General features: G+C 37.1%; 1 protein-coding gene across 1 annotated transcript in view; it reads left to right on the top strand.

Moving 5' to 3' along the window:
* Positions 1 to 23,339, top strand: part of GBE1 (1,4-alpha-glucan branching enzyme 1) — a 124,264-nt gene that overhangs the window by 66,884 nt on the left and 34,041 nt on the right. Inside the window, exons 7-12 of the mRNA XM_081952065.1 lie at positions 308 to 517; positions 10,838 to 10,953; positions 11,082 to 11,209; positions 13,334 to 13,432; positions 17,109 to 17,219; positions 18,863 to 19,034. Of these exons, the coding sequence (XP_081808191.1) occupies positions 308 to 517; positions 10,838 to 10,953; positions 11,082 to 11,209; positions 13,334 to 13,432; positions 17,109 to 17,219; positions 18,863 to 19,034 (836 nt within the window). The remainder of the gene's footprint in view (positions 1 to 307; positions 518 to 10,837; positions 10,954 to 11,081; positions 11,210 to 13,333; positions 13,433 to 17,108; positions 17,220 to 18,862; positions 19,035 to 23,339) is intronic.

Consider the following 23,339-nt stretch of genomic DNA (forward strand, 5'->3'; position numbering starts at 1 on the left):
GAGTGTCAGATCAGTATACCAGCATATAAACAAAGAAAGTGTAAATTTTATTGAGTTAATACTCTGTATAGGTTAAACTGTTGTTTGTTTAGCCTAGGATTATATCACATGATTGATGTGCCTTTTATAATCATCTCGGTTTTACCACTTAAGCTTAAATAGATAAAATATCTTCTATGCTTCCCTAATATGCTGTCATTAAATAACAGTTACAGTTCTAGTGAATCATAATAGTAGTAATCATGCTGATTTTTAAAAAAAAATAAACATTGTATACAAATTAATTATAAATGTTTATACATTTTAGTCGATACGGCACCCCAGATGACTTGAAGGAAATGATTGATGTTGCCCACTCAATGGGGATCACAGTTCTATTAGATGTTGTGCACAGTCATGCTTCAAAGAACTCTGAAGATGGCCTGAACAATTTTGATGGTACTGATTCTGCATTTTTCCATTCTGGTGCTAGAGGGACACATATTCTTTGGGATAGCCGACTTTTTGACTACGCAAAGTAGGTATAAATAATATGATAAGTGCCATTGAATTTAATTAATTTACATACCCATAATCTGTCATTTGTTTTCATTCAATTATTAATGTATTATTGTGGCTCTTTAAGAGCAGCAACATTAAAAGCTTGTGAAAGATGCTGCATAACTTATCCAAGAGAATTTAGTAGCTGGGCTTTGACAAGCAATTTAGCCAATTTGATTCACTGATGAATATTTGTCTAATTGTAAAAATTAAAGTATCAGATAAAACTGTTTACCTTGCAAAAGGAACTGTTTACCTTGACAAACCAATAGAGCATATAAGCTTCTTTTTTCCCCAAAAAAATTTATCTGTATCATTGGATAATATTCATGGAAAATTATTGGAGTCAGCTACCAAATAGAATTTTATATATGTAAACTGGACAAACAAATGCAATATAGAATGGTTTTGTTATTATTTTAGTTGCCTTTCATAATATCCACTCCATTTTTCTCCATGCTAGTTTTCTTTCTTTTTTCCTCTTGCCCATCAAGATCTGCGAAATGTGTGTGTCTGTGTGTGTGTGTGTATGTAAACATAAAGCCTCTTTGGTGTAGTGATTTAAGACATCAGGTTAAAAACTGGAAGAGCATGATTTCTAATTCCACTTTAGGCATGAAGCCAAGTGGTGCCTTTGGGCCAGTCACTTATACTCAGCCTTAAGATAACAGATTTTGCTGGATAAGTAATATTTTGAACAAATTGAGATACACATTTCTACTGCTGTGTAAATTATATGCTTATATAAAAGTGATAGAATAAAAATAAATTTAATATTGTTACCTTTATTCTATCATTATCAGTAACAGTAATAATAATATATAATATTTGTGAGTTTATATAAAGAAAGAACAGTATTTCTGAAAATGTAGCACATTGAATTTTCAATATTCCCTCATATCCAAACTCTGAACATAAGGTTTATAATATATGCAAATAAGATATGCTACAGAAGAATAACTTTAATTTTTAATAAACATTCTTGATGGATAAAATTCTTTTTTTCTCCTTGCTTTTAAGTTTAAATTGGTATGGTATAATAGGAGACTTTAAATCACAGATGCCACTTTAGTTAGAAAATTTTAAAATAACATATAATTTCCCTTGAAGAATTCTGTTTCCTTTATTATCTACATTCAAACACAGCTGTGTGCAAAATCTTTAAAATGTAACTATGCTGGGGGTGAGGGGGACAAGATTGTATGGTAATTAAGCTATGTACTAGGATATTTATGAAGGATGCTGAAAAGTAATTGTTAGTTTTCATACATTTTTATTGGTATACTTTAAAACGCATTAAGTGGTCACTCAAAATATATGAAAGAAAGGACTTTTTTAACATCTAGCAAACCCATCTAGACCAATTTTTAGATGAAGGTAAATACACATGTCCCAGGATAATGTTGCAGGATCCAATCTGAACCAATAATCATAATCAAAGTTTTATTTTTCCAAGCTTTCAGTTCATACTGGAGCCATCCTCAGATAACTTGTCTCTCTCTCCAGAATATGTGCATGTGTAACATGTGTTGTATTTATATGGTGCCTGATTGTGTATAACTTTTAGTTGTTAATTAGGATGTTGATGGCTGGCTATGAAGTCACCACTGCACGCTTGACTCCTAAGTACTTAGTAGGCTGGTGGTAAATCAGACTGACAAGGCACCTGTTTCCCAGGTTTCAATCATTTCTCTAGCTATTTTTGTCCGTACTTGGCCAACAATCATAGTAGCTGCAAAATTGAATACATGTCCTTATTCATTGCAGTGTGAGTTTGGGTCTCCCCGTCTAACCTCATTTGTGTTCTTGCAAACTGGTAGATAATGTTCTCCAGATTTGTCCTATGTGGTCATACGAGCAATCCATACAGGGAATCTGATAACTTACATTTGAAGTTTCTCTCACCTCCAAATAATATTTGTAGTGCATGATTTGTCCTCATGATGCCCACTTGCAGTTCTCAAAGTTGTGTTGCACTGTTTCTGAAATGTTCTTAATATATGACAGGTTGTGCCACATAGTTGGTCTCGTATCTTCTTTCTTCCTTTCTCTCCCTGCATATTATGCAAGCATCTTGTGGGTATCCATTCTTCCTGAATTGTTCATGTAGGAACCTCCTCTCCAGTTGTTTTGCTTGCTGGATACTACAGTGTGTTCTCAACCTGCTATATAATATTCTGATCCAACTCTTTTCATGAGACAGTTAATGGTTACTGTTGAAGCTAAGAGTGCATGGAGTGTTGGTAGCCTTACAATACACTTTGGTTTCTGGACTTCCATCTTCTCATTAGTTGACAAGCACATCTAAAAATGGCAATTATTTAGCTGTTTCTTCCTCAACACTGATTTGTATATCCAAGAAGATGGAGGATTTTTTTTTTACTTGCTGAAAATTTAGTGAGAGAAACACAAGGTAAAATAATTGACTTTTTCAATTTGTTCATAATTTTTTAAACTAAAAACTAGGAAAGCAGGAAAGAAAATCCCAACACATACTAATTTTATTGTCAGAGATACAATACAAAATTGCAAGTTGGAGTGTAGAAATGGTAAATATGAGGTTAATACTATTTTAGAGATCACTAAACAACTTTTATTACATTGCATCATTGTTTCAATGTTATTTCCTTACTTAAACCTACAAAATATCCATGAGTGGACAAAAAGCAGTGGGAGTGAGAGAAACTTCAGATTCTCTGCAGGATTCCCTATTGATTTAACTTATGAGAAGATGGTAGAGAGAATAAGAAATCCCTTCCTCCCTCCCTCCCATTCCTACCAGGTTGTTATCTCATTTAATTTGCTTGTGAGAATTTTGTAAGTAGAAATTGGGCTAAAGAGAAAGCCAGATTGTAGTTGCAAAGTAAATGGCTACTGCTAAGTGGGGGTGGAAGAGGAAGTTAGAGGGGATGCAGGTCAAGAATGTTATGTAGGTGTACTCAAGAGATGTCATATAGGTATGAAAGAATGTATGGATGTATGGCAGAAATGTCCCCATGTATCAGGTAGAGTGCATGTGTGAATGGGATAAGTCAGGAAGAGTATCCAGAAGTGGACCAGCGATGCTGTCTGGGTCAAGGAAGGCACAGGGGCAGCACAGATCAAGAGTGTATGTGGGTCACATGGTTGTTCAAGAAATGTTGCATGAATAAAGTAGAACATGCAGGAGGTGACATGTTACAAAAAGAATGCATGGAGTTGCATGGTATATGAGATGCTGGACCATTTGGGAATGGTGCCCAGGAATGAGACATGGGTTTGGAATGGTGCCTGGGAATGCTTGAGATTACATAAGATGTACTATAGAGGGATACAGTCCCTTCCAGCAGGCAAAGAAGATAGGGGAGGGGAGGGTATTTGGGGATACGCAAGAGAGGCTACATATGTTAGGAAAGGCATGCAAGAAGTGACACAAGTCAGGAAGCGTGTGCGGGGTACACAAGAAGTCCTGCACGGGTTATGAAAGTTATGCCAGGGATTCATGGAATCAGGGGTGATGCATGTTGTATGCAACATGTGCTGCAAGACTTGCAGAGGATATGCTGGCAGTAGTGCAGGTTGAGGAAGATGCATGGGAGGCAGCATAGATAAGGAAGCATGAGGAGTATGGCATGGACCTGGAAGGGTGCATGGGAAGATTTCCTTTCTTCCCTTTCTTGATCAGCACAACAGGGAGATAAGTAGCTGCTGCTGAATGGGGGAATAGTGAAGGATAGTGAGATTGGCTAAAAAATTGTCACAGAATGATTACATGACTACAGTAACATCCCAGCAACAGTCAATAGTGCTGAAGGATTCACATCCTCTTCCAAAAAAATTATTGGGTGCCGTAGGTCTCAGATTTTGGACACATTCTATAAATTAATCAATTAAGGTTAAAAATTGTAATCCTAATGCATTATTTATCCCAGTGAAATGTCATGACAACCAAAGTTGTAATAGTATATAGATCATATTGCCCAATGATTCAGCTTGTACAGTAGGTGTACAAATACAAGCTGGAGACTTGGCTCATGAAACACATTTTTTCAGGACCAAGAATAAGCAATGTGATAACTCCTACTGATAATTCCTATTGATGCATGTAAGATCAAATGAAAGTCACAGACTTTTAGCAGTCTAGAATTTCAGGTGATTTGATCAGTTTCAACTGGAGGATAAGTAAGGGAATAATAATGACATAAAGTAAGGGAAACAGAAATATAGGGGAGAACTTTATTATCATGGTTTGAGTTAGCTAGAAGGTAAGCAGTTGGCATGAGATGTATAAAACCTCATGACGATTAGTAAAAATGGATTTAGCCAAAATTAGGAGTATTTTAAATTGAATCCTATAAATGTTGGATGTCACCTAAAGAGTTGTACATAAACATTGGCTAGTGGCCTTCATGGCTACATTGTCTACTATATATTAATGCTCATGGCATGAACACCAAGTTTTTATTGCTTAGTACTGAAGGCTAAACTATATTACATTTCTTGTTCTGTTCTATGCCTTTTTTTCTTCATCCCTTTTTACAATGTTCACTTTTTGAGGCAAAAGAACTTCATTCCTTTTATTGTCTTTAACAGTCTATATTTAAAATTAGAAATATATACATTCTTTCTTATTTGGATCATGATTGAAAGGGAAATATAATGCAATATACCATATTTTTCAGAGTATAAGACACACCAAGGTTTTGAAGAGGAATTTTTAAAAAAAAGTTTTTGCATTCTGCAGACCTCATAAAAACGGCCTGTTTTTCACAAAAATATGCCCATTTGTTTTGAAAAAAGGGCATGAATATCCTTTAGGAGGCTTGTAGAGTGCTCCTGGGGGGTGGGGAGCCAAAAATGAGCAAAAAGTAGCCCACTTTTCACTCATTCCTGCCCTCCCCAGCCCTCAGGAGCACTCTGCAAGGCTCCTAAAGGCTATGCACAGCCATTTTGGTGAAGGGGCAGGTTTTCGGGAGGTCAAAAATGCTGTATTCAGTGTATAAGACGCACACAGATTTTCAGCCTCTTTTTTGAGGGAAAAAGGTGCGTCTTATACTCTGAAAAATACGGTAATTCGCCCCATAATGCAGTTTGGTTTGGTTTGGGTTCTTTGTGGGGTTGTTTTGTTTTATTTTTTCTCATCGGTCAACCTTGATTATTGGCAACTATGTGGACAAGTCCATATAGTTTTCAATATGTTCAATAGAGATTTGTTTACTTCCTAGGACTTAGACAGAATTACTAGCCCCACAGTCAGTATTAATTTGTAAATGTCACCATATTTCCTCTTGATAAAAATGCTGCTGAAGCCCTTGGGAGAATGTTCAGACCTCTGATACAATTTGTTGTGTGGCGTCTTAAAAAAACATTGTCTAAGTCTCTGAATCTCTGGAATCCATTATACCGATATTACGCATACAAATTTGTCCACATAGACTTTGAACATAGTCTGCCTATGGAAATACAATTCTATATATTCATGGTATAATATTAGAGAACTGAAATTTTAACAGTCTGCTAGTGGGAAATCTGTCTAAGTGGTTTATTCAAGCGTACAACCATGCATTTAGAATAATGTGTTTGTTATTCTTCTGCTACCCGTGTATCAATTATGGTTTCCAGATCTGTTTTCTAAAAAGAGCTATTATGTTTAAGGAAAGAACTATATTATGCACATATATCAAAATGGGATTTTGTGGATCTTTACACATGGAAGAAATTAAAAAATATAATACTACTACTAATACATACTTCTGGTTTTTGTTGTGCATTCTAGAAAAGGATTCAATTTTTATTTGGACTCTATTTTCTATATAAAGTCAGGTACTAAAATGACGTAAATTTATTTATTTATTTCTTATTTATTTCTTTAGATTTCTAAACCGCCCCCTCTCCCAAAAAGGGACTCGGGGCGGTGTACAGTCAGATAAAATGCAGATAAAATACATGAATAACAATATAAATAATATAAAACAATTGAATACTAAACATTTAGGTGGAGGAGATGAGACTGTACAAGAAATAAATATGCTATGGAAACCCTAAAAAACATCCCCAATTAAAATACCCAAACCCAGTTAAAATATATCCCCGGGAGGCAAAACTAAGAGAGTGCCAGGCCAGCTAATTGAAACAGGTGAGTCTTTAATTTTTGACGGAAGGAGCGGAGGTCGGTGGTGGTTCTGATGTCGGGGGGGAGGTCATTCCAGAGGGTTGGGCCCATCACAGAGAAGGACCTACTCCTAGGTGTCGCCCGCTGGCATTGCCTAGCGGACGGCACCAGGAGGAGTCCCTCCCTGTGTGAGCGGATTGGTCGTAGGGACGTGTGTGGTAGGATGCGATCCTGCAGATAACTAGGTCCTATGCCATGGAGCGCTTTAAAGATGGTAATCAATACTTTGAAACGCACCCGGAAGGCCACAGGCAGCCAGTGCAGCTTGCGCAGGAGGGGTGTTACGTGGGAGTATCGTGTACTCCCCATGATGACCCGCGCGGCTGCGTTCTGGACTAGCTGCAGTCTCCGGATGCGTCCCAAGGGAAGCCCCATGTAGAGGGCATTGCAGTAGTCCAGGCGAGACGTCACCAGCGCATGAGTGACCGTGCGCAGGGCACTCCGGTCCAGTAGGGGGCGCAATTGGCGCACCAGGCGGACCTGGTGGAACGCCCCCCTTGCCACGGCTGCCACATGGTCCTCCATTGACAGCCGGGCATCAAGGAGGACGCCCAAATTGCGCGCCCGTTCCACAGGGGACAGTTGTTCGCCCCCTATGGCCAGCGATGCTGTCAGCTGGCTGAACCGAGGTGCCGGTAGCCACAGCCACTCGGTCTTGGAGGGGTTGAGTTTGAGTCTGTTGTCCCCCATCCAGACCCCGACGGCTTCCAAACACCGGGACATCACTTCGACAGCCTCGTTGGGGTGGTTTGGGGTTGAAATGTACAGCTGAGTATCATCAGCGTACAGGTGGTACTCAACCCCAAAACCACGGATGATCTCACCCAGCGGCTTCACATATGCGTTGAACAGGAGAGGCGAGAGGACCGACCCCTGTGGCACCCCACAAGTGAGTGGGCTCAGGGTCGACCTCTGCCCCCCTGTCAACACACATTGCTTCCGGTCGGAGAGGTAGGAGCCGAACCACCGCAAAACGGTGCCTCCGACTCCCATCCCCTCCAACCGGCGCAATAGGATACCATGGTCGATGGTATCAAAAGCCGCCGGGAGGTCTAATAGGACCAGGATAGAGGAACAACCCCTATCTCTGGCCCTCCAGAGATCATCAACCAACGCGACCAAGGCTGTCTCTGTGCTGTGCCCGGGTCGGAAGCCGGACTGGCGTGGGTCTAGATAATCGGATTCGTCCAGGTGTCGTGGAAACTGCTGCGCCACCACATTCTCAACAACCTTCGCCAAAAAGGGGAGGTTGGAGACTGGACGGTAATTAGCTAGCTCCATTGGGTCGAGCGAAGGCCTCTTGAGCAAGGGTCTCACCACCGCCTCTTTCAAGGCGGTTGGTAAGTATCCCTCACCCAATGAGGCGTTCACCAGGCCCAGAAGCCAGCCTCGTGTCACCTCCCAGGCTGCCAGTACCAGCCAGGAGGGACACGGGTCCATTGAACATGTAGTGGGCCGCAGCCGTCCACGCAACCTGTCCAAATCCTCGGGGGCAACAGAGTCAAACTCCTCCCAGAATGGTCTCTCAAGACTCGCTGTTGACGGCTCATCTGGTCCACTGACGGAGGTCCATCCGCTCCGGATCTGAGCAATTTTGTCCTGCAGATATTCCCCAAACTCCTCTGCTCTTCCCTGTAAGGGTGCCCCCCGCGTCCCCTGCGATAAAAGGGAGCGGGTCACCCGAAGCAGGGCGGTTATCCGCGGACGCAATAAGGGGGGCACAATGCCTACGCTTGGCCGCTCTTATTGCTACAAGGTAAGTCCGCAAATAGGCTCTTACCTGTGTTTGGTCAGATTCGGAGCGTGAGGACCTCCACCTGCTCTCTAGATGTCTCCTGTGGCGCTTTATCACCCTTAGCTCCTCAGTAAACCAAGGAGCCCGGGTGGGTCGATGCCGCAGGAGAGGTCGCAAAGGCGCAACCCGGTCCAAGGCCCCAGTCGTCGCCCTATTCCAGGCAGTCACTAGGTCCTTGGAGCGGGAGCGGGACAGGGCTACAGGTATTGGCCCAAGCTCCGTCTGGAATCTATCCGATTCCATCAGGTGCCTGGGGCGGTACCAGCTTGTAGAGTCTGGTTCCGCCTCCTCGCGGTGGGGGATAGCGCCAGGGAAGTCCAGCCGGAGGGATGAGTGATCTGACCATGACAGGGGCGTGATGACTAAGTCCCCTATTCCCAGATCACTCGTCCACTGTTCAGATACAAAAATGAGGTCCAGTGTGTGGCCCCCTTCGTGAGTGGGGCCCTGAACTAATTGGGTCAGGTCCATGGCCGTCATGGAAGCCATGAACTCCCGAGCCACCTCGGAAGCCGCTCCCGTCGACGGCAAGTTGAAGTCCCCCATGACCAAGAGTCTGGGGGTCTCAACTGCCGTCGCTGAGATTAGCTCGAGGAGTTCGGGCAGGGCTGCTGATGCATAGCGAGGAGCCAAGTATACAATCAGCAAGCCCCACTGCCTCCCTGGGCCCCAGTTCACACCAAGGGACTCACACCCGGGTATCTGAGGGACAGTGAACTCCCTCGGCTCTAAACATTCCCGAATAACCACCGCCACCCCACCACCCTTACCCAGGGCCCGGGGCTGATGGAATGCCCGGAAACCTGGTGGGCACATTTCCACGAGGGGTAAACCACCCTCGTGGCCCAACCAGGTCTCCGTTATCCCTGCAAGGTCTAGCTCCCCCTCTGAGATCAACTCATTGATGAGGGGGGCCTTGTTGGTAACAGACCTTGCATTGCAAAGCATCAGCCGCAGGCCCTGGCTCTGTAGTACCTGTCCACCTAGACTGCAAGGGTTGGTACAAGCGACCGGGCGTAACCAACAGCCACGGTCTCCCAACTGACCTTGGGATCTTATCCTGTCCTCGCATCCCCCCCTCCCCACGACCGTTGTAATAGAACAACCCTCTGTTCGAGTGACCTTTGTTTTCCCCCCCTCCACCTCACCCCCGTCCTTCCTGGACTCACCTGTTTGCCTGGCACTGGCTCTCCTCCCGGTCTGATTGGCCCTCCCCCCCACCCTGGAACCCCCTAAAAAAGATAAAAAACATTTTACTAAAAATCCCCTTAACTTCCGGCTCCTACACCTCTCAGGGTCCACGAACCCGTCCTCGAGGCGGGCCCTTGAAAGAGCCAAGGGCCAAACCTGCGAGAGAGGGGCCTCCCGCAGGCGGAGCAAGTCTAACCTCAAAAGGTAAAGTTTGATCTTAAGACACAGAGTATGGTTCAGGTTTTGTAAATTTTGTTAAATATAAAACTATTTTTAGTCTCAGTTGAAACTTATTTTTTCTACAAATGTGAGAGTTCTAAAACAACCTTTGGGGAAAAATATGTTGCCCATAGTTTAGACCAATTCACAAGAATATCATTTTTTTACTTAATTTTGTCAAATTTTTGTTGTAAATTAAATGTCTATGTATTTATGAATTTATGTTTATTTACAGCAAATGTTAGAAAATATATTTGCTAACTTTTTATTCATGTAATTTACCGAAAGTATTTTGAGAAATAAATATCTGAAATAAGTTATCCAGAATTTTTTTAAAAATAGTTTTTCTAATATATCATTGTAGTGATAACAACTTCAGAAATTTGAAAACATTTTGTATTATCCATAGCTTTCAAATCCTCAGATTACTATTTAAAATCTTCATAGTTCTTTCTTTTAATTTAATCACAAAAGATCTATATCTGAAGGAAGATCTTTGAAGGAAGATCTATGCAGGATGCTGTTTGGAGAGAAATACATCCATACAGATTGGCTGTTCTTTGTTCAGTTGTTCAGTAATTTATAGTAAGGTGTGAAGTATGTGAGAGTGTGTGTGAATGTTTTTAACATCAAAAGGAAAATTATATGTATGTGTGCATAAATAATTCCCTTTCCCTTAATGATATTAACTTCATTTACCATGGGTCTTTTTTATAGCCAATTCAGTCTTTTTCCATTGCAGATCCTCTGGGGGAGAATCATGCATGTATTGCCTAAATCTTATTGGACCATAAAAAATATTTATAAATGTAGTAAGCAATGAAAATTAGTCTTATGGTCTTATTCTTTTATCCAAAACTTGATAAAATTGTGAATATAGAAACACTAGGAGTAGATTAATGTTGTACATTAATACTTGGGATACGTTATTTATATTTCAGCTGGGAAGTTCTGAGATTTCTTCTCTCCAATTTAAGATGGTGGATAGAAGAGTATGCCTTTGATGGGTTTCGATTTGATGGTGTATCATCTATGCTATATCACCATCATGGAATTAGTAAGTTTCATTTGTTTATCAGTGACTATACCACATTTCAAATAATTAAAAGTTTCATCTGAAAACCTACAGTAAATCCTATAACTTGCACTTACAGTATTTGACACTGTTATTATTTATCATATTAGGTGAAGGCTTTAGTGGAGATTACAATGAATATTTTGGTATGCATGTTGATGAAGATGCAGTGGCTTACCTAATGATGGCAAACTACATGATACATATTTTGCATCCAGAATGTGTAACTATAGCAGAGGTAAATCTTAGATTACATTAACACAATTACTTTGACTTATTTATTTGAAAGCTGTTTTGAACACAACATTCAGTTACAGTTATGTTAATTTCAGTTTATTAATCCTTAAGCATGATGCAAGATTCGTTAAACATTTTACTACCGTGTTTTACCTGAAAATAAAACCTCCCCAATAATAGGTCCAATGAGCTTTTGAACACATGGGCTAAAATAAGCCCTCCCCGAAAATATTGCAATACAGCAGCAGCCCTGAGGTGACCATGCTTGCCGCCTCTTGCACCTCAAAAATAATAAGACCTCCCTGGAAATAAGGTTTTATTTTCGGGAAAACATGGTAGTTTCAGTTGTGGAATTAAATTTATGCCGCAAAGTATATTCCTGTCCAAGTGTATTCCAACGCAAATCCCATTGAGTTTAGACGAACATTAACAAGTATTTTTAAGATGCAGCCTAATTATAATATAGTCATTAGAATTGTCCCAAAAGTACTTTTTCAGTTTCTGACAGAACTGAAGAAGCTTCTTGGATAAGAAATAAAATTTCTTCAAGGAAAACAAAATCCAGTTATCTTTTGAAAAAGGACCTTTGGGACCACCATGAGTTGGATGACTGAGAATCTCCATAGAAATGTTAGAATTATAATTCTTTTTAACAATTAATTTTCTCATGACTTAACATTTCTATAATGTATTTATGACTTTGGAAACTCACTATACTGCCAAAGCACCTAAACCTTTATGTATCTGTCTTTGTAACAACAACCATTATAAGGACCTAGTGTCCTATTTCTAATTCATTATGACTATTGTTTGAATTCTTTGTCCATTAATTATAAATAACAATATATTTGCCAGAATTACAATTAGAAGATATTGCTAGAATTGCTGTTATTACTGTAAACAAGTACTTCTAGAACTCTTAATATACATTTTTATCTCTTAGTGTTTAGCATTTTTAACTATTTAACATTTAAATTGTACAGGTCTTTGTCCTGGAGAAGTAATAACAGTGCATTTTAAACAAAAACTGGTGAAATGAAGCAACTATGGAGTGTATTAAACTTAAAATTGTTTTATTGATTTTGAGGTTCTTTTCAAATAAAATGAGTCCACCATCCAGTGAACCATAATAGGGCGATCAGGATTCCTATCTTACAATCTTTTTGTATTTTATCATATACTTTTTTGTAAGCAAGATGTTCCTTTAATTTATTCTAGTTAAACTGAAAATTACTTCAACTTTATTTTCTAGTGGGAGCCTCTGTACAAAATGTGAAATTGATCTACTTGCTTGTGGCAGAAATAAATTGGGAGGGAAGAACTATTGATATTATTCTAAATTAAAACTGGCTAGCATGAATTTGATCTTACATGCAAGTGAAATGAATTATAAAGAAAATGCACACATATATTCTAGGGGACATTGGTTATAATACTATTCCATAAAGATTTGAATCATAACTTACATAACTTTTTAAAATTATTGTGGGTATTTTCCATTGAAAGAGATCTGATCCAGTGTCCTATAGATTGAAAAAAAAGATAAGTAGCAATATTGATAATATTCCAAATCTGGAATGGGACAACTTGCCCTAGCCAATTTGCCATGGGACAATTCAATGTTGATAACTCAAGAGAGAGGCAAGTAGGATTGCAGCTCACCTCAGCCTTGAGAAGCTTAAAATCTAAAGCAAAACAAGGCCAGCTAGGTAAGTCAGCTAGGGCAAGTTGTCCTAGACTCTTCCAAATCTACTTCTGTTATACTACTATGCAATTAATTATTAGCAAGTGAAAAGGCAGTTTGAATAGTCATCAAACTGTTGTCCTTCGTTAGTATGTTCATTAGCATGTATTTCAAGTACATATCATGAACTGACTAATATTGACAGTATTTTGCAGCATGAGAAAAAAATATGAACAGGAAACAACTTGTTTCATAATATTTATGCCACAGGAACTGCAGATTATTGTGATTCTTTAATATTGAATGAGGTTGAAAATGTTTTCATTATTTATGACTGAGTAGTAATTCTTCTGGTGGATCTCTCTCCTTATTTTTAATTTTAGCTATTCTTATTTTATGATATTACATTACTTGTCAAGTAACTTTGTATACTTCTTCCAGGATGTGTCTGGAATGCCAGCACTTTGTTGTCCAATAATTGAAGGAGGATGTGGATTTGATTACCGGATGGCCATGGCAATTCCTGACAAATGGATTCAGGTGAAAATAGATTCCTTCCATGCTTTGCCACATTTTTTCACTCATGCTTCCATTGGTAAAGGTCAGGGGTGTCCAAACTTGGCAACTTTAAGACTTGTGGACTTCAACTCCCAGAATTCCCCGGCCAGCTGGCTGGGGAATTCTGGGAGTTGAAGTCCACAAGTCTTAAAATTGCCAAGTTTGGACACCCCTGGTAAAGGTAAAGGTTTCCCCTGCTCATTTGTATCCGACTGTAGGAGGCAGTGCTCATCTCTGTTTCCTAGTTGAGGGAGCCAGCATTGTCCAAAGATACTTTCATGGTCATGTGGCCAGCAGGACTATATGTTGAGGTACATGGAATGCTGTTATCTTCCCACCAAAGTGGTACCTATTTATCTACTATATTTACATACTTGTAGGTTGATAGGAGCTGGGCTGATTAATGTGATGCTTGGATTTTAATAGCCCTGCATCTTAACTGCTAATCCACTACGCCCTCATTTTCCCATACATATAATTAAATAATATCAAGTAATTATGCATCTATGAACTGGATTTCCATAATTTAGACCAGAAAAATATTATAGTAATCACTGACTCCTATTGTCTGTTCTATTTTTTTTATCAAAGAAGTGAGAATTCCTCCCATATTTATTTAGACAAATTTCCCAGTTTGTGTTTTTAGCATCTAATTAAAATTGCCACATGTATTGGAATTACAGCTCCCATCATTCTCAGCCAGTGGTCTCAAAACTAATGTGGAAGCTTCAGAAAGGTATGCTTGTATAGGATACTAAGCTTTGTGCCTCTAAAGTTCAATGTAACATATGACTAATTATTCTACAATTATATTTGATTGTTTGGCTTTTATTTTTGTGGTTTTGTGGACAGAATTTTGATAATCCTTACAGCAAGCTTAACTCCTAACATAATGGAGATTAAAAATGTATCTGTTATGCACATGAAATTGTACAATGATTTTATAATGCATTAATTGCATATTTATGAGTCTAGCGCCTTAACTATTGCTAAACATATTTGTACGAAAAGCTTGCCAATGTTGCACTCTAGTGATAAAAACTAAGACCAAATATTTTTAATTTCTTTAAGAACAAAAACAAAAAAGATGAATGCTAAACAAATTGAAGCTTTCTGGAAGGTTATTAATATTTTCATATATAGACATAATTGAATTTTGGAAAAAATTATATCAGAAGCATTAGCTTTACTATAAATTAAGACATTGCACCTTTGTACAGATCTACGTTTATAAGTTTAACATAATAGTATGTATCTTGAGTCAGACCTATATGTAGGAGTGTAGTATAATAAAGCATAATTCATGTTTTAGGTCTTTAAACATGTACTTTTGAAACAAATTTGAACTATTTTCCTGTAGACAGAATATTTATTAATGTTGCTTCAGGGTATATTTTCCCTGTCATTAGCTAATTTCTTTTTTCATAATCTAAAATTTTTAACAGATGGTGTCAAAGGCATATTGCTAGTACAGATCATCTATTAATTGTAAAAAGACACTCTCATTCTTGTGCAATTGTAAATCTATAAACATAAACCACAGGACAAAATTTTCATAATGTAGTATAACTTCATTATGTCAGCTGATATTTGGGTTTGTTATCAAATAATGTTTGCAGAATAGTAGAAAAATAAATAGAATTTGCTGGCACTATGGTTCCACCCAAGTATATTAAGATCATTCAGCTTTTGTTTATCTAACTAGCCAATAAATTACTGTCCCAAACTCAAATCCTTTCATCATCTTTTTATTCTTGACTAATTGAGGCTTCCAGTTATTCAAGAAAAACAACAAGGGACCTTGGAGGTTTTCTAGTCCAATCCCCTGTGCAAGCAGGAAACCCAATACCATTTCAGGCAAATGGTTGTGCAATCTCTTCTTAAAAACTTTCATAGTTCTGCACTCGCAACTTCTGGTAGCAAATCCTTCCACTGATTAATTGTTCTAACCATCAGGAAATGTTTCCTTAGTTCTAGGTTTCTTTATTAGTTTCCATCCATTGTTTCTTGTCTTGCCTTCTGGTACTATGGAAAATAAGACCTGTTCTTCTTTGAGACAGCCTCTTAAATAGTGGAACAATGCTATCATGTCACCCCTAGTCCGTCTTTTCATTAAACTAGACATATCGAATCCCTGCAACCATTCTTCATATGTTTTAGCCTTCAATCCCCTAAGTTGCTCTTCTTAGTTGCTTTTCTTTGCAGTCTTTCTAGAGTCTCAATTGCCCTAAATGTGGAACCTTACTTTTCTCACCATTGAATTTCATTTTATTAGACAGGGCCCAATGTTCAAATCTGTCAAGTTCATTCTGGATCTGAGCATATTTTCTGGAGTGTTGGCTGCTACTGCCAGCTTTGTATCACCTGCAAATTTGTGAGTTCCCCTTGTATCCCTTAATCAAATATCTTGGGGTATCCCACTGCATACTTCCCTCCATGTTAATGTCATTCCATTAAGAACTACTAGGGCTGGCCCAGGTCATGCATTGCAGTAGTCCACACAGGAGGTGGTCAAAGCATACGTGACTTTTCACAGTAAAGTTAAATACATAATTAGCAATGTCTAAAGTTTTCTGTCATCATTTTTGACCCTATACTATCAGATTACTTCATTGTGGTATTTATTGTTGCTTTTTATTTGCACAATACTCTTCACATATTGAATGAAGGTGATATACGTGTCCCAGGACAATGTTGCAGGATCAAATCTGGGTCGGTCATTGGGATCAGAAGTTTGGTCTTCTGAGCTTTCAGACCATGCTGGAGCCCATCCTCAGGGTTCTTCTCTCTAGCAGTTTGTGTGCTTTGGGCTATTCTGTGTGTCATATTTATATGGTACCTGGTTGTATGTGGCTTTTTAGTTGTTGATTTGGGGTGCTGATGGCCAGCTATTAAGTTGTTAGCTTAATTTTTTCCTTGTTTCCTTTGCCTCTTGAGTACTTGATAAGCTGGTGGTAAATCAGCACTCCTGTTGATCAATTCTTCCTATATTGTATGCCATAAAATTAAATACACAGAAATAACTTACCTTATTTCAATTAGAGCTAATACATTAATCAAAGGATTATGCAGCATTGCATAGCAAGAAACAGGCAGATAGAGTGGTGAAATTTGTGTTTAATCAACCATAAAAGTGATGGCATGTAGCCCCTACTGTTTTACAGAAACAGAAAGAAAATGAATTTAAGATATGCATAGTTAATAAGTTGTTGGCAGACATTTTGGAAGAAAGACAATGCTTTATTTCAATTGTTATGTATATTAAAGGAAAACTTTTTCAAGACAAGCACAACTTTACTGGTAACTTTGTGAAAAAGGCATAATTTGTTTTTTGGAGGGGGGATTTTTATTTTTTTACTTCTGACTTCAGTTTACAGCTATGCAATTTTCTGAAGATTTCTTTTTCAAATATTAAGTAGGCCTGACTTTGTTTGAATTATTTCAAGATAAATCAAGACTAGTCATGTTTCGTTAATTGTCATGCACCATATTAGTTGTGCTATGATGTGAAACTGGACCAGAATCACATCCCACCCATAGTAACTTAACGCTTCAAAATTTATGAAAGAGACACTGATCATGAACAGTTTAATACCGTAGGATAAGTTGAAAAAAAATGCTAAGAAAATAATTCAGAATTATCCCTTTTCATTTTCAGATCATTAAGGAGCGTAAGGATGAGGACTGGAATATGGGAGACATTGTGTTTACCTTAACAAACAGGCGATATGGAGAGAAGTGCATTGCCTACGCAGAGAGTCATGATCAGGTATTGTAACAATCCAGCAAGGTCATGTCCACAACAATTACAATTAGATTGCAGCTATCCATCTTTAAAATATAAAGGGAAAAAAGAAAAAAAAAGAAATATGAATTACATTTTTTAAAAAAAAGGTTCAGTTTTTAAACACAGCATTACAGAAAGCCAGTACATATCATCTGTCGATGACTGAAAATCTGGAGTGACATTCTGTTTGTTTTCTATTGTAAAAGAGTTATATGTTTTGTTATGCCCCATGCTTGAGAGGTACATAGTTCTTCAAATAATATATTCCAGGTGGCTTGTATGTGGTTCAGAATCAATTTTAAACCATATTATTCTTCCCAAAAATCCTATTAAGAAATTATGAATACTATTAACTCAAATGGGATGATACTGAGATGAACCCACCCTAGCAAACCTATAGAAAATCTGAAATTAAAATATGACAAATGTCTGAAAAATTATTCTATTTTTCTATCTATGGTTCTCTCTCTCTCTCTCTCTCTCTTGTGGATTTTTCTATTTATTGCTACAGTTAAGGCGCTGATGGAATATGATAGAATAATCCAGAAGTCATATCTTGAAACTGCCTCAGATTTCCCATAAATTAAACCTATATTTCATGGGTATACAAGATAATGCAGAAATAAGTATTTCTACATTATATAACTTGAAAGTGTAAAATGTCTTCATTGTCCTCAAATACTCAATATTCCCAAATATTAACTTTCATCAATAGCATATTTCCTTACTTTTGACCATTATTGATCACCAGGAAGCACTCAGTATATGGCTGGTTTCATCTTCCACTGAATTCAGAAGGTACAGAAGGTCTTTATAGTTAACTTTAGGTAGCTTAGACTCTCCTCTTCCTGATTTTATACACACAGAAATTCATACATGCACTCACTCACAGAGTTGTTAGACAATGGTAAGCAATTTACTAATTGCTAAATAGAAAAACAAAGGAAATTTGAGTTGAAACCCAAAATATCTTGAGCTAAAACTTTCCTGACTAGTTTCATGTTATAAGACCTAGATCCTTCCAGTCCTAATTCTATGAAACTATATTTAATGGAAACATGCAAAACAGTAGTTAAGATTCAAGATTCAGTTCAATGTTCAGAAAACCAACCAAGGTTCATCAGACAGTCCAACAAAGTGTCATATTTCTTTTACAAGCAGAAGGCAATAATTCTCCAGAAATAGGAAATCAGATGAGTGTTTCCAACAAGGTTACATGAATCAGAGATGCCTCAAAAAAGGCTGCAACCCACTTTTTAAAAATTTTGCAAGTAGAGAACAGGAAAAAAAAAACAATTAATGAGGCTCTTTGCCAAGCGAGATTGTGTCTTGATAATTATAAAATAAAATGACACAAACTATTCTAACAGGAATGGACGATGATCATGTGAATATAGAATGAAAAAATATACCTTTAGGCAGGATGAAATCATGAGTGAGAGCATAATAGAAGATAACAATTATATATCTCTAGTGTCAGAGCTCAAAGTAAAAAAAACATACATAAACACATACCATATATTCATCTATAGGATGTCTTTAATGTATGTCCTATAAAACATTAATATCATAAAAGGTTTTTTTTTCTATGCCTCATTTCCTGCCTCATTTATTTATTTATCAAGGCTCTTGTTGGTGATAAGACTTTGGCTTTTTGGCTGATGGATGCAGAGATGTATAACTATATGAGTGTTCTATCACCTTTCACACCAGTTATTGATCGAGGAATACAGCTTCATAAAATGATACGACTGATTACTCATTCTCTTGGAGGAGAAGGCTATCTCAATTTCATGGGTAAGTCATTGGGGATGTTACCTTCTGATTCCCTTCAGCACCTTGTCATGACATTTTCTTTTACAAATTGGACATGTTTATTAAACTTAGTTAAAGGCTAAAGCATAGTATGATTCTGTTCATGTATAATGAGGATTTCCATTGCTGTTGCTCCCAGTTGAGGTGACAGTCGATAGCAACCTAAGTATGATTATAATTCATAGATGGTTGATTGTGCTGAATAATTGACCTTGAAAGAGATTTGTGTTTGTGTTATTGAATGATTACTGATCTATTATAATGTTTTATTAGTTTATACAAATATGAGGCAAATTAATTTATAGATTTTTGTAATTCTCTTACCAAAGACATATGGCTCTGGGATCTTTGTGTGTCTTTTGGTAAGTAAATAAAAATGTCCCCACTTTTATGACTGGATAAGTATAACTAGTGTCAAATTTTGAAATAGATTTCTTAAATTATATTTTATCTAGAACAATATGTGGGCTAATATTAACAACTAGTAAGAACAACTAGTAACCTAGCAATTTCATTATTCTCCTTCATGTTGGCTAACTATATTTGGTTATGAATCTGAACATATGTGCTTGACTGTTTCTGCTATTTCTGGCACTGCTTACATTAACATTTATGCTGAAGGAAGCACAACATTCTGACTATTCTATAGTTTGTGAGAGATAAACAAGTTCTTTAGAAACAAAGTTATAAACTCAAGGCATTTCTTTTGCCTTCTAGATGTTTAAAAGTATTAATTTACATAAACATAAAACAATAATTGTTTTATTTTTTATATTCTCAGATTGCGTAATTCATTTTTACATCCTGTCACTTCTTATTAGCTTCAAAAATAAATTTCTATATGACTAGTGGTAAATTAGGCAGAAAAAATATATTTATCCTCATCAAAGTATGTTGCATCTCATCTACACAAGTAGATAAGTAGTAATTTATCAATTCTCTCTCTCTTTTTCCTAGTAAAAACAGTCTGACTGCCCAAACCTTTTGGGGAAGATAGTTATTATTTTATAGTCATTCAGATGGTGCATGTGATATATATTGGGGCACTAATGCTATTCAGTTAAAGATACAGTAAAATGACTTGTTAATTGCCGTTTAAATGAAACTTGTACTAGATGATTACAAGAAAGCATTTTCACAATTTGTTCCAACTGCTTACTTGATTAATATTGGAATGCTGCTAAGGACAACATGTGATTTTATTGTGGCAGGGATTTAATTTTATTTACCTGTGTAATAGATGGGAACCAAATTCCTGAAAAGTATGTTTGATATAAATTGTTGAAATACAATTTTTGAAAATACCTTGCCTTTCAGTCTCAGCACAACTAGATTAACCACAAAGAGACTGTTATGAATGGTATTTAAATCAGCTGACTAGTCTAGGAAAGCCAACTTAGTCAATATATCAAAAATATTTTGTTGGAATAAGTTATACTCTAGAACAGGGGTGTCAAACCTGCGGCCCATGGACCACATGCATCACCCCCAATTTAGCAAAGGGGAAAGACCTCACAATGCATCATGTGACAACAACGTGACGTCATGAGTTTGACACCCCTGCTCTAGAATGAGCAATACTCTTTCTAAATTAAGAAACAAGTGAAAAGTTCTTTTTTTTAAAAAAAGGCATACAGGATCATATAACAAAATGAAAATATTGATGAAAATGCTGAAACTGTAAGGATAGGGTTAGTGAAACTAAAAATCAGTATGTTTTGCTACAATAGTGAAAAATAACAGAAATGGGCTTTTTGGTCATAACTCAAACAAAAGGAAAATCAAGAAAATGTAATTCATAACTGATAAGCTAAGTATGCTAGAAATGCTTAGTGGACAGAGAAGAAGGGGCAAGCAAAGAACATGCTGGCTTGATAACTTCAAATCAGATACAAAGCTGAATATCCAACAGTCAAAAGAAGCTGTGCTTGGCAGGATCGCATGGAGATCACTTGCCTATAAAGTCAACAAGAATTGGACACAACTAATTGGTTAAAAACAACAAAATACAGTTTGTGGTGCAATATCCATGCTGGTCATGGACAGAGCTTGAAGAAAAGTAAAGAGGACCAATATTTGTAAATATTTTGACATTTTATTGCATTTTCATTATTGTACTAGTGACAGTTTAGTTCTGCAATGTGATACAATTTAAAGGACAAAGTAAGGAAAGTGAATTGGGAGGTCAAATTGAACAACATTATTTTCCTGGCATAAAGTGCTAATTCATTACTTTCATCACAAACATCCAATTTTAAAGGAGTATTTTTCTTGTTATTGTGTATTGCACATATCATAGTTTCCTATTTGAACACTTTCCCTGCTTTTTATTTCTTGAAATTGCAGTTTGTATTTTTTGAAAAGGAAATAATAATCATTTTGTTGTTCAATGAGCCATTAAATATGTAACAATCTAGAATATATAATGTCTTATGTAGTTAAGTTGATTGCTAGAAATTTTATTCAAATATTATCAGTTTATATAATTATGGTGTACTTTAAAAGCTATGTTTTATAAATCAACTTTTCTGAACCTACTCATATTGGGAAAAGCAAATTGCAATGAAACACATTTTATCGCAAATAAGCATTTCTTGGTGCTCTGAAGTGAGTCTTTATAATAAGTTTATATTTTGATTTTGTATGTATTACTGACTTTGTTCATAATACATGCTGAAGAATTCAAAGCTGTTTATTTCTTGTGTTTCAAGCACAAATAACTTTTCAAGATAGGCATTCAGCCTATAATTTGATCTCATCAATTTATGTTCAGAAGAGCATTTTTTTTATAGAAGTCCAACTTTTCATTTCAACTGTGAGTGTTCTGAATAGTGTCTTGATATTCTAGAATAGATAATGTAAGTAAGTCTAATGAAACAAAATATGACTTTTTCATAGTCAGAATCATATGTAATCACAAATTATTTACTCCAGTACCAATTGTAAAATTTCCTTTACTTACTAGTCTTCTCATCTTTTTGTATCTATCCAGCAGTTGGTCTTAATCCACATATAATAATAATAATAATAATAATAATAATAATAATAATAATAATAATAATAATAATAATAATAATAATAATAATAAAAATAATAAATTTTATTTGTTAGCCGCACCCTCTCCCGGAGGACTCGGGGCGGCGTACAATAAAAACACATAAAATATACAAGTAAACAACACATATACAGATAAAAATAAACACATACACATACGTACACAAATACATATACATGGAGGAGGTATCAAATATATAAAATAGAATTTAAAATTGACAATTTAAAACACCCAAAATATTTAGATTTGCACAGTACTGACTATCCATAAAGAGTAATAGTAGTTGAAATAATAGTCATGACTGTATTTGAACGTTTGTTTTAATTTTTAAAAAAGCTTAAGGTGAAATTGGATCATTTTTCTCCATATGGTTTTATCAAATTACATAACATTTTGCTTTATTTTTAGAATTCCAAAATCAGTAGTTCTGTACTAGTTAACTACAAGTAATCCTCAACCTACGACCATAATTGAGCCCAAAATGTATGTTAAGTGAAAATTTTGTTGTGAGTTTTGCCCCTTTTTACAACTTTTCTTACCACATTTATTAAGTGAATCACTGAAATTTTTAACTTAGTAACATGATTGTTAAGTAAACCTGCCTTCCCCATTGTGTTTGCTTGTCAGAAGATCACATGACCCTGGGAAACTTCAACCGTCATAAATATGTCAAGCATCCAAATGTAAATCGTGTGATCATAGAGATGCTGCAATGGTCATGGGTGTGAAAAATAGTCATAAATCACTTTTTTCATTGCTGCCTACCAGATTGATTTCACCCCACACCAGGCAGAGTCCCTCCACCAAGCAGTCTGGTATCTCCCAACGATATTGGCTGAAAATATCCATGGTGAAAGCCAACTGGTATTTTGGCATGGGGCACTTGTAGCATGGGGCATTTGGAGTCATCCAGGTTGCAAATGACTTGCTGCAAGTGCTATATGCCAAAATCTCACTTTTGGCTTTTTCAGCCAGCATCTTTGAGAGTGGAAGGGTTGTCTGCAGTGGTGGGCTGCTGCCTGGTCAGACTGGTTCAGGTGAACCGGTAGTTGTGATCATTGGCTGGGCCCCTCCACCCTCCTTTGCGCTATCCTTTCCATTTATAACTAACTTTCTGGCTCATTCCCCCCACCCACACTGCCCAGCTGAGTTCTGTGCCACAACTGCTGTACTCACCGGAGATGCTTGAGTTGATTAGCTGCATGTTTGAAGCTCATTTCTGCCCGGAAGAG

The sequence above is a fragment of the Natrix helvetica genome (genome assembly GCF_964273705.1).
Source record: "Natrix helvetica genome assembly, chromosome: 4".
NCBI lineage: Eukaryota > Metazoa > Chordata > Lepidosauria > Squamata > Natricidae > Natrix > Natrix helvetica.